Genomic DNA, 13,226 nt, shown 5'->3' with positions numbered 1-13,226 from the left:
ATATCTCAGCCATTTGTGGACCGATTTTCTCGATTTTAAATAGCGACCGAGCCGTAAGATATTCGGAGATATTGATGTATGAATCGTGTATGTAAGTTATTTGGGGGCTTCGAAAAGTTGATTTCAACACACAGACGGACAGACGGACATGGCTATATCGATTCCGCTATCTATAACGATCCAGAATATAAATACTTTATGCGGTCACAAATGAAAAATGTGGAAATTACAAACGGAATGACAAACTTATATATACCCTTGCCACTCATGGTGAAGGGTATAAAAATAAAAGAAACTAAACGAAGTGATCGAGAAATTCTTCATTTTGATTACTTTTAAAAGTAAAATCGGCTTTTGATAAAAACAATTTATGAGAGACTTTAAATAAAAACTTATCATAATTTAAGTTTTAAATACATTTAGGGATTTACATATAACAGATAGTTAAGCATATTTGTTGTGTAATTTATGTTGTCATGGAAAACCATATAAATAACAAAATAAATGCATAAATATAAAACCACAAAATGATGCAGAAAACAGTAAACATCTACAAATAAATACATAAAATAAACCTAGAGGTTTTGTATTTAGTAAAGTTTTTTTTTCTGTAATAACAAAAAATCTGGTAGGCTTTGCAGACAATAAAATTAAAACATGCATAATAACCAACAAATTCAAAACATTAATGGTAACATTTAGTAATACCTTTTGTAAACGTTGCATATACATTGGAGCAACTCACTTCGTATGGTTGTGAAAATAGTGTTTTTTGTTTCCCCAAATTAAGCCTTGTTACATACAGAAAAATGATTTGTTTGCAATCGGTTCGGATTATAAAAATTTAATAATGTACATCGAAATTGTATTGTAATTTTTAAAATACTATTATTCTAATGGAAATTCTATGTTTAGAATTGTAACAAAATAATCGTAGTAAGTGTAAAATAATGGCTGGTATTTTTACTAAACATATTTAAATTTATTTGGAAAATGAAATCGCAATAAATTTATGATAGTAATGGATTCAATTGAAAAATTCGATTATATTAGAAATTCAAATTCGGTTTTATCAACCTAATGGAAGCAAATATTTTTTTGACATCCATAACAAAATTATTAAAATAGCATTGATGTATGTAAAAATATGTACATACATATCGAGCCCTTAGCGCCAAATTATCGTAAGCGACATTTTTAAATTTTTTGTTTTATTGCAGAAATTAAAATTTTATGGACCGACTGATGTTTTAGCGTTCTCAGAATATCAAAATTGTTAATAACATCAAAAATATAGGGTGTAAGATTTTATCGTAAGTCAATGTTTATATTTTACAGTAAAGTAGTATAGAAATAAAAGAGGGAAATAAATCTGTAATTTCTAAATGGTTAGATTGGTTTCAATGAAATTTCACATGCGCAAAGAAGAAGTGTCGTCGAGTTTAACCTTTGCACATGGACCTCATGGGACCACCAGGGGCGCGATTAAGGGTCCTCAAAGTAGGACACCTCGGGTATGTTACATTTTTAAAACCATATTATTTCTTGGTTTGAATTTGGATTTCAAACAAATTATACATATAGAATCTTCTCATTGAGCACTACAAAAAATCTCGTCGTAGCTACCAATTATCTATTAGAGCTTAGGAGATATTCGCATTTGAAAATTAAATTGTCAACATTTTTACCCACCCTACTCCAGTTTTTTGAAAACAGAGTATCGAAATATTTTCCGATTTTCTGTCAAATGGAAAAAGAATTGTTTAAAAATAATGACGGTCCAACGTTATATGCATTTGAATTTAAAAAATGTTAAAAAGGTGATTTTTCTCTAATTTTTTTTGGAAAAAAGAACTTTTTTTCTTTTTAAGTTATCGCAAAAAATTTCTAAGAGGATGTATAAGGAATTTCTACTTTCTGAAAGCTAAATTTTCATAAAATATTTTAAAGGAAAACAAATTTCAAAATTGTTGTTACCGAGGGGACCAGGTCCTTTCAAAAAATGCCTATTTTTTATGTAAAATAAAACTTTAGGGCAAAAATTCTCAAATCGTTTATCCGATATCAAAATATAGTAACCCATTATAGATGGCTCAATATGTTTCTAATTATTATAACCCCAGCCCTGGTATGGATATTATAGCGAAAAAACTAAAAATTACCATTTTTGGAATTTTTTAACACTTTTTTTGGGAATTTCGGGATTGCTGATAATAAATTTCAAAATTCGTTTCTATTTTTCCATTTTAAATATTTCTATTTAAATACCAGTGAAATTTTATTAAAAACTATTTGTAAATAAAAATTTTATTTCAATTCGAAAAATGTTTATCTATGCAAAAATTCAATATAAAGCATTTTTTGTCCTATTTATCTATAAAGTATTCCATGAATTTTTAATTGTCAAAAGATATAAATATTTTTGAAAAATAGACAATTAGCTTGAACGAAATTATATTATATCGCATCATAACATTTTTAATTCTATGTTAAAATTTCAAAATAATCAAATAAAACCTTCTCTTGTAAAATTTGTGTTTTGTCGCTTACGATAATTTGGCGCTAAGGGCTCGATATGTAAATCCTTTTTAGTAAAATTGTTTTATGCTAAGTTCGCATTGGGGATAAGCTAGTTCCTTAGACAGAGGTTAATGTCATTATTATTTTCACAAGATGAAACATGATTTGTTTAGTCATGTTTTCAGTAAAGCTTATTTTCACATTGTTACAGTTTGATGTTGAGCTAATCATGACTGGTGCAACCAATCTGTTTAAATTACAATATTTTATCATGAAATGGAAGCATTCTTAATTATTTATAAGCAGGATCTTCCGAAAAGTTGTTTCATTATTTATTCATATATTGCAGTATCAGTAGAGTAATGAAACACGACCCACATTGTGATGATATTCCAGTGAGTCGATAGAGCTGGATAAGTTACCGATAAGCAATTTCGCGTATCCTGTAGGAGGTCGAGTAAGTCCAAAATAGACTTCGAAGCACCGGCCCATACATGAAAGCTTTACTCCATTTTGGGTCGGATATAAGTGGTGTTAATACTAAGGAGATCAAATTGATTGATCTTTTTTGTATGCTCCTGAATAGAGAATCAAGATCTTCTTATTCTTTAATATTTGATTGAAATCAGCATTGCACTATCACTCAATCAAATTGTCATACATTTAGTTTGCACTATTATCAGCTTTAGTGATTTCTTCAATAGCACTAAAACGAAAATAGTGATAGTGATAATTTGTGCAAAATTTTATATTGCAATCAACTAAAAGCTGCATTAAACATACTATCACTAAATTTTCTAAAATTAGTGGTCATGAAAATGTTGAATCCAAATTCGAAAAATAAAAATTTTAAATGTTTTTAGTCTTAAGTTTTAAGTTGGTAAACAGAAATAAACTTAAACCATTTTGAACTTAAAAATTTAGCGAGGCTGCTAATTTGCAACTCAGCACTAAACATCAACAAAATGATTGCACTAATTTTGCACAATCACTAAGTATTAGTGCAATCTGCAAAATTAGTGCACTACCCTCATAAAAACAGATTCAGCAACATGATAGCCATACGTTTTTGGGTTAACATACAACATTGGGTATTGTGTTCATTAAAATCTACCCTATACGCGCAACCCCATTCAGAAATGGTCACAAGATCTTGGTTAAGCGTAAAATTGTTTTGCCTCATTGCCACAATCTCCGACAGGCTTGGTCTATAATTGAATGTATAAAACAATACGTATAGTGCGATCTCTGAAAAATCTCGTTGTACATCGAGACAATAATATTATTATATAGAAGCACACGATGCCAAAATGTTGAATGGAACGACACCATTATTCCGATAGGAAGGAATGCTAGTCTTCTATGAAAGTCATACTGCCGATTGCTAACTAAATTTTTGGAATCTTTATATTTAACAAGATGGTGATGGCGAAATAGTACGAACATTTAAAATATAATTAACTATCCACTTCTTAAATGATGTAAATTTTTAAATATTTGAAATTACTTTAAAAAAATAAACATTTTAATAAAGAATCCTAAAAATTGTGGAATTACCCAATATTAAGGGACTGGCTGAATATGACGTGTATACCATTAGATGGGAATTGAAAAAGGCTTTCGAATTGCATATTTTGTCCTGTAAGAAAATGTAATTATTTTAAAAACACTGAAAAAAACCTTTACTTCAAAATGATCCAGCTCACAAATGGTTCCCACTAGACCCAACATATTTTGGGTAACATCATAAAAACGACCAAGCTTTATTTTAAGGATGACAACAAAATCACTCTTTTCCGTGAGTCGCTCCAATATTCATATACACAAACACAGAAGTATCTATACATACAAACTATCTATGAGCATTTATGTATGTGTGTGCATGAGTTTTGATTTATAAACAGTGTGTGAGCGTGTGTTTGTCTGAGTTCACGTAAATATAAGTATGTATATGTAAATGAAATCATATGAACCACAACAAAATTTGGTTGTTGACATTTAAGCTCATTTTGTGCCTAACACAGAAGTGACATTCTTCTTATGATTCTATAATACTTTTATGTCTCCTTCATCTTGGTGTTGTATTCATTTGCATGGATATGGATGTGTATCTGTATGTCACAAATACGAGGAATGAACTCTACATGTTTGCTTGTGGTAATTTATTTGCACGTGTGTTTAGTTCCAAAGACAGTCTGAAAAGTTAATTTTTTTAATTAATGGAAAGTTCACTAAAATTATACTGTAAAATTTCAACTTTTAAAATGAAACCCAAATTTCGTTTTAAAAGAGAACTTCAAATTGTTGTCCGATATGTTGGTTGCTGATATGACTTATTTTTATTATTATAATACATTTTGTACAATCCTTACTGAGATAATCGGTTCCTCAAATAATCCATGAAGGGTAATATTAAGTTTGTAATTTACACATTATTCATTTGCGGCCCTATAAAGTACATGTATTCTCAATCGTCTGCCGATTGAAATCAAATTTCCAAAGCCCCAAATAACTTCAATACATGATAGACACTTCAGTATATCCGCCAACATAGATTTTTATTTAAAATCGAGAAAATCGAACCAAAAAATTACTCAAGTATAAGCAAAATACAATTGCCAAATTCAAAATCGGCGTCGTAGCGCTGTATCATTGTATGTCGTAGTATTTTTTATTAATGTTTTGTTTTTGTTTGAAAAATATTTATGACATACAACGTTACGACACCGATTGTGAATTTGGAATATGTATGTATGTATGTCAAATCATAGAGATTTTCTGATGTGATATCGAACTCAAGACATTTTTTACAACCTATTGTTGAGTTTTGATTAAATTACCAATTTGGGACCATATTTCGTTATTTTGGAGTCATATTACATTTAAAGATTGGGGCAATAGATGAACCATATTTGCTGTAGCTATAATTCGTGGTGCCTGTGTCAGCATTTAAGGCTTTTTACCAGATTGCGAAATGTTCCAAACTCCAACAAATATGAACCGATTTGAGTACTTAAACGACATACCATGATTACAATAGGACCGAATTAAAATCTTAACCAATGAATTTTCATATTGTCCTCGTATGTGTTTGTAACTGTTCATATACTTCTGCATGCGTTTTATGTATGTCCTTGTATAATTGTAAGTTTGTGTCTGTATAGCAAAATTTTAGTTTATTGTGATTTTTAATTCATTCATATTGCATTTATAAGAAGACATTCAACAACAATAGGAAAAACAGCATCATCAGTGCAGTATCAAGCGTTAGAAAGTTTTGTATGTAATCATTTCGGCAATAATAATAACAACAAAAACCACACATACATCTAATAAACCACAACAAATAAGCCATTTAACAAATGATGCCACTACAACTACAATTTCTCCACCTTAAAACATATCCTTATACATATATACTTAGTATACACATTTCCATTTAAATGCAAGTAATGGTACAGGGTAACTCATGTTTTAATATCTTCAGTTTTGGGGACTCATTTCATAAAAGTAAACGGCAAACATTTATATGGAAAAAATTCAAGTTGCAAACCCATCTACCAGTATTCTTTAAACAAATTTCATATGTTTCAAAGTATTTCTATGTAAAAAAAGCCCTTTTTATAATTCAATTCAATGTCTTGCCATATTTGCTGTTTTTTCATTGTCACCAACTCAATGTCTTGCCTTATTTGCGGTTTTTTCTCTGCTGCTTTATCAAAAATATGTTTCAGTGTCAGCAACTAAAATTAAAAAGAAATATTTTTAAATTATATTTGAAAGAGAAATATATTGCTTTTCCCATGTATATTTTTATACCCAATATCACCATAGTGGGTATTCTTTAACACCTCAAAGTATACCGATCGACTCAGAATCACTTTTTAAACCAATTAAACGATGTGCGTCCATCTGGCTGGCTGGCTGACTGACTGGCCATGTAAACCATGTGCGCAAATCGCAAATTTGCTACATACAATTTTTTCAACCCAAGGACATATCCTATTGAAACTGGTTGAAATCGGCCCATTAGTTCACCTAGACCCCATACAAATGATCTATCAAACTTGGACTTTATCGTTCATAAATGTTTAATTATATAGGTCTCTACACAAATTTCACTCCAAATAAGTTTTATATATACGTAAGTCATGTCACATAATTTTAACGATACACAAGTAGCCATAGCTTCCATATAAGGCACGCTTCCAAAAATCACTTTAACGCGCATACATCTTTTAAAAATGTTGGTATACACATAAAATTCTCTTTCGAAAATCATTCACTAAAATAAATTATTGAAATTTTAAAAGAAAAATTATTTTGCTGATTTTCTTTGTGTAGCAACCATATACATATATAGTTACAGTAAACAAGTATACATATATTTGTGACTACCATATTTATGATGAATAATTTTATTATAATATGTTGTTCTCAGATTATGATATCCATAGCCGAGAGCAACATAATATAGTCAGTCCTTCATCATATAAATGGTTGTCACAAACATATACTTGTTTACTGTAACCATATATATGGTTGATACAATCATGTGAATCGTAAATTAACCATATTATGGTTACCACAATCATGTAAATAGTTACTGTGACTATAATATTGTTAAAAATTTTTTTAACAATATTGAAATTTCTCGTCGTGCAGCAAGCCAGTCAACCAGCAAGCCATCCAGTCAGACGGACGGGCGGAAGGACATTGTTCAATCGACTCAGAAAGAGATTCTATGTCGATCGGAATACTTTAAGGTGGGTGTTAGACTAATATTTTTGGGCATTACAAACATCTGCACAAATGCATTATAACCCCCACGACTATGGTAAGGGGTGTAGGGTATAATAAAAACTTAAAAAGTGGAATTATTGCATTTTGTTATTGAGCTCCTCATATATATTTATGAATAAGAGTAACGTTATTGACTAACAGATTTATCATAGTCAGACCAAACTCAGAAGCATGAGATTTGGATCTAGTTTAATTATAAATGAACAATATATCTACACAGAGAAAACAGATTTGTGATAGCAACCGAATTTGTTGCCAATCGAATGATTCGGTTGCACACATAACATTTTCCGGTTCTATCAACAGAAAGTCAGTTGATAAAGAAGAATTTCGGCTGAAGCAATTAACCTTTGGTAAACCCTTCCAAAATTTTATAGCCACAACTGTAAAGTTCGGTCACTAAGGTAGAATCATTCGATTGGCAACAAATTCGGTTGCTATCACGAATCTGTTTTCTCTGTGTATTTTTCAATATCTTTACAGGAGAATAGAAAAATGTTTAGTTTATATACATATATCCAAATAAAACCTAAATATGCGTAATTAATTTACAGTAACAAGAGATATTTAAAATTTGTTTTGTAAGATCAATACTACACAGAGAAAAAAGGTTCGTGATAGCAACCGAATTTGTAGCCAATCGAATGATTCTACCTTAGTGACCGAATTTTACAGTTGTGGCTACAACATTTTAAAAGGGGTAACAACAGTTTGGTTGCTTTAACCGAAATTCTTCTTTGTCAACTGAATTTCTGTTAATAGAACCGAAAAATTCTATGTTTGCAACCGAATCATTCGATTGGCAACAAATTCGGTTGCTATCACTAATCTGTTTTCTCTGTGTACTTTCAGATAAATGCTGGCAAACAGTGATGGTATATGATGTACCTGTAAAGGAACATTTGCACTTCGATTCTAAGCCAAAACAATGTACGAAATCTTCTTCATTACATCCATCGCAATGCCAAGGTTGCTATAATTACCCTCATTGGAGGAGTGCAAGAGAACGTGTTTCACATATTCGTTCTCATTATGACAACTTCTTTGTTATTAAAAGGTAAATTCAATTTCATGAGAATTTGGGTGGCTTTTATTTTTCGATTCTATAGCCTCTAGAAAGCCAAATGCAGAAAATTTTAGAAAAATCGGATAACATATATTTTCCAAAAAAAAAATTATAAAAAATAAATGTAGAATAAAATCCAATTAAAAACAATTTTCATATTTAATTTACCCATAGGTATTTAAAAATAATTCGTAGAAATTATCTGATATATACATATCTGAAATCCTAAATTTTACATTGTTAATCATTTAATATCATGGGTTAAAATGTTCCAAGGCAGCAAATTACTCTACACTAAAACTTAAGAGCTGGATAACGCTTCATTGATAGTTAAAAAGAAACTGTTTTGTCTCTGAGTCCTTCCTAAACAAATTTACAAAAATGTGTAAGAACCCTGTAAAAATTCGTGTTTTATATGTATTCAGATACGTTTATATAAAAGCTTCTTATCACTGTTCTTTATGTTATTGTTGTTGTTGTCTTTTACTTTTATATACATTTTTCTAAGCACACTTGGGTGGCCCTTATTTAGCAATTTTGAATTTATCAATGCTCTCAAGGTCTAAACTACTTCTATGTCATCTAAAAAGCAAATGCTGAAAAGTCGATCAAAGTCGGATAACATTTAGAAGTTGCGCATTTTATTTAAAGGCATATGAATTTTACGGCTTTCGGGGAAGTTTAATTTTTTCGTGTCACATTTGTTAAAATTATTTCTTAAAAATGCTTTTACTAGTCTATTTCAAATTACTTATCCCGTTATTAATTTAAATTTCTCTTTTGTATCTGGGGTAAAAACTGTCCAATATAGCAAAGTTATATCGCTACAATAAAAATTATTAATATAAATCTGTGTAATCTGCTGAACCAAAACACTATTGCAAAAATATTATAGTTTTTTACTTAACCCATAATAACCAGAAACCTAATATATTGTTCAAAGTAATTTCGAATTGGTATATATAAATTTGACTATATATTGTTACGTTTTTACCTTTTAAAAACGTGGTTTATTTATTTTAAATAAACCGGATACTTTTAATTGCAAATAAATAGCAGTTTAGTAGTTTAAAATTGTAACAACTCTTTATTTATTTAAAATGAACAACATCAATTTAAGTGACTATTTAAATTTTTATACACGTTTTTAAATTTGCAGAAATACACACACTTTATAATGTACAAGTATACACTGGCAATGCAGTTGATGTCTTTACTTAACGATGCTTAAAATTAGATTCATTAGTTTGGTGTTCTCACTGCCAATTTATATACGCTGCATTACCGTCAAGAAAGCTCTTTCTTCAAACTAGAATATTCGAATTATAGAGCTTTCGATGTTAATCATTTAGTGTAGCCATACTTACAAACAATGCTCAACTCAAAGCTTTTATTCAATTTTATATATTCCACAGCAATGTTAATAATACCCACAGATATGTTACACTTTGAGAGGCATTATACAACTTTAAACCAGCCGTTAAATCAGTTATATTTAAATTTAAGTTTAATTTCGTAACAATATATTGCAAAAATGTTTAATTATGACCAAAATTAATTCCAAAATTATTGTTTAGTAATACGAGTGCGTATTGAATTTATTTTAGTTTTACTAAAACTAACACTACACTGCACACAATTTTTTTTTACTTTCGGAAAAGTATTGAACAAAATATTTTTAACGTCATATTTATATTTAGCAATTTCGTAGTAATTTTCTAATTGATTTACGAAATTGCTTTTTAATCTATTTTTTAACATTAAGTTATAGTTTAATGAAGTCATTTTCAGTTTTAATTCTTATTTAGCATTTATTAGAATTAACCCAATACCGCCCACTGTAACATATACGTAACACTGACATTCATCAATATTTAACTAAATTGTCAACTTAATAAATAATATACAAATGTGTATTCATGTTTATTTTGTGTTTTAATGTTCCTTCTGCAGCAATAACTGATTATTTCGTTAGTTCTACTCTTCTTGTGGTTGTGTAAGGTTGTTTTGTAAAGTGTGTTTTTTGAAAGCTTGAAAAAAGTGAATTATGACGACACGAAGAAGGTAAGATAGTTAATTTTATATATATATATTATTTTATACATAATTATTATATGCATACTTAAAGAAAACATATCAAATTATATTATTTAAGTGTAAAAAAAAATATTTGAGTTATATAGTGTACGGTAGAAAGTGAAGAAAGCAGGTGTTACGTATTTGTAACACTGGGCAGCACTCAGTTATTTTTGGACCACTTTTTTTACGTTACAAATATGAACAAATATCAACATATTTGGCATTAGTTTTACTTTTAGAGTATTTTTTTTTTTAGATACGGGTATTTAACATTGGAAGAAGCCACACAATATCTTGAGGAGCTTTTGTCAGATGATAGCCAGGAAAATATTATTGAACAAGTGGTCATAGAGCCGCCGAGAGCTAACTATTTGCCGTCTGATGAAGACTCTGGAGATGAAGATGGTGGTGGACTCCCGCAAAATTTGCCCAAAGCTCTACTTATACAACCATGCGAAATTACAATTCGGAAGTCGGGATCATGTGGCGATGATGATCAGGAAAACGCGGAAGACATGGAAAATGTATTGCTAGAGCAGACATTGCAAGATGTTATAAATAACTCTTCTGATAATTTAAATATTGATTGCCTTAGATCTAATGCAACTACACCGTTGAGTGTAAAATCATCTGCAGAATCGCCTAAAAGAAAAGCAGTGGAAAATAAGATAAAGACCCCATCTAAGGTACCTCGTGTGCAGCATTTTGACTCTGCCTCAGGTTCTACAAAGAAACCAAGACCATCAAAATGTAAAAAATCAAAGTATGCCAAAAGATTACAAAGTGAAACTATTCAGTGGGTGGAAGATGAGGATGTATGGTGTCAACGTATATTCCCTGAACCCGACTTTTCTGATTGCACTGACTTACCACCCTACGTGCAATTTGAGAAGTTTTTTGACGATGAGTTGGTACAAATGCTATGCAATGAAAGTAACAGTTATGCAGTATATAGTGGACAAGAGAACCCAAAAATATCGATGAATGAAATGCGAGTTTTTCTTGGAATCCTGATTGTTACAGGTTATGCTTCAGTTCCTTCAAAGAGAGATTATTGGACAAATGAAAGCGATCTTAAAAATGAATTGGTTTCGGATTCTATGCGTAGAAATCGCTTTGATACAATATTTCGTAATATACATTTTATTGATAATGCAAAACAACAAGGAGACGATAAAATCTGGAAACTACGACCATATACAGATGCTTTAAAAACACGTTTCTTGAAGCACTTTCATCCTGAACAATGTCTATCTTATGATGAATCAATGATTGAATATTATGGTCGTCACAGCTGCAAACAATTCATAAGAGGAAAACCCCTTCGTTTCGGTTACAAAATGTGGAGTTTAAATACTCCGCTGGGATACTTAATAAATTTTGAAATGTATCAAGGATCAAATCCCCGTTTAAAGCCTGAATATTACACCAGGTATGGGAAAAATATAACTCCATTGTTTTGTATGCTGGATGAATTTGATGAAAATGTTAAGCAACTTGAATTTTCAATTCATTTTGACAATTTATTCACGACAGTTAACGCTTTGGTTGGTCTAAAGCAACGCGGTTACCATGGAACTGGAACAATCCGAGAAAATTGCATACCCAAATCATGTCCTTTACCTTTAAAAGATGTATTAAAAAAACAACAGCGTGGTCATATTGAAAGTATAAAAATGGTATCTCCTGCTATAAAAATTACCAAATGGGTTGACAATGCAGTTGTATCTGTAGCGTCCACTATTCATGGGAAGGTACCTATCACCAAAATAGCCAGATTTTCCCGAACGCATAAGAAAAGAATTATGGTTCCCTTACCACATGCTATAAACGAATATAATAAAAATATGGGTGGAACTGATAGAATGGATCAAAATGTAAATGCATATAGAATTGGGGCGCGAGGAAAGAAATGGTGGTTTTCAATATTTACATGGTTAGTAGATGTTTCAATACAAAATGCTTGGATTCTACATCGCAAGGCAGGTGGAAGCATGTCCCAGTTGAGTTTTCGCCGATCAATAGCAACTCGGTATTGCAAATCTTATGGCAGTAACAAACCACCTCAGAGTTATCGTCGTTTAGCTACAGATGAACAAGAGTATTCAACCAGATATGATGGGGTAAATCACTTTGTCGTCGAAACAAAGGACAAAAAAAGACGTCGTTGTGCAGGTTTGAACTGCTTGTCTCATCCAACTTCCATGTGCAAGAAATGTAATGTTGGTTTGTGTATCAAATGCTTTGAAAAATACCACTATTTTCTAACAACAAACTAAATAACATTAAAAAAATTTTATGAATTACTATATTTGTTTATTTATTTTTTATTATTTTCTGTATTTTTTATTATTTTTATTGTGTAAAACACATTAAATTAAAAAAAAATGTTTTATGTTATCTTTTATGTAATAAATGGAAGTTTTTGTTAAGTTTTGTTTATAATAAATATACGTTTTATTTTGAAAAATGCTAGGCCCAAAAATTGTATGTACTGCCCACTGTTACGTATATGTAACAGCCCCCAAAACCCAATCTAGGACAAATGGAAAAATTTTTTTTATTAAAATAGGTTCATTAAGCTAAGGTAAATTGCTGTTCAAAATTTCATTGATTTATATAGTCTAGATCGCTGTGGGCATTAAAGGGTTAAAAAGAATATTTCCAAAATGTTTTTAAACTAATTTAATGAAAATATATGTTTCTTTTGGTATCAAGTTTAATGGGTTCTTCATGTTAAAAAATATTGTTACGAAAT

General features: G+C 30.3%; 1 protein-coding gene across 1 annotated transcript in view; it reads left to right on the top strand.

Annotated features, from left to right (window-relative positions):
• The window catches only part of LOC135953255 (piggyBac transposable element-derived protein 3-like), a 102,931-nt gene extending 90,184 nt beyond the window's left edge, over window positions 1–12,747 (top strand). The window contains exon 3 of the mRNA XM_065503052.1: window positions 10,725–12,747. Within this exon, the coding sequence (XP_065359124.1) occupies window positions 10,725–12,747 (2,023 nt within the window). The remainder of the gene's footprint in view (window positions 1–10,724) is intronic.
• Window positions 12,748–13,226: the final 479 nt, after the last annotated feature.

Source organism: Calliphora vicina, chromosome 1 (assembly GCF_958450345.1).
Source record: "Calliphora vicina chromosome 1, idCalVici1.1, whole genome shotgun sequence".
NCBI classification, from domain to species: Eukaryota; Metazoa; Arthropoda; class Insecta; order Diptera; family Calliphoridae; genus Calliphora; species Calliphora vicina.
The sequence above is the reverse complement of the archived record's forward strand: the minus strand, read 5'-3'. Positions and strand labels throughout refer to the sequence as shown.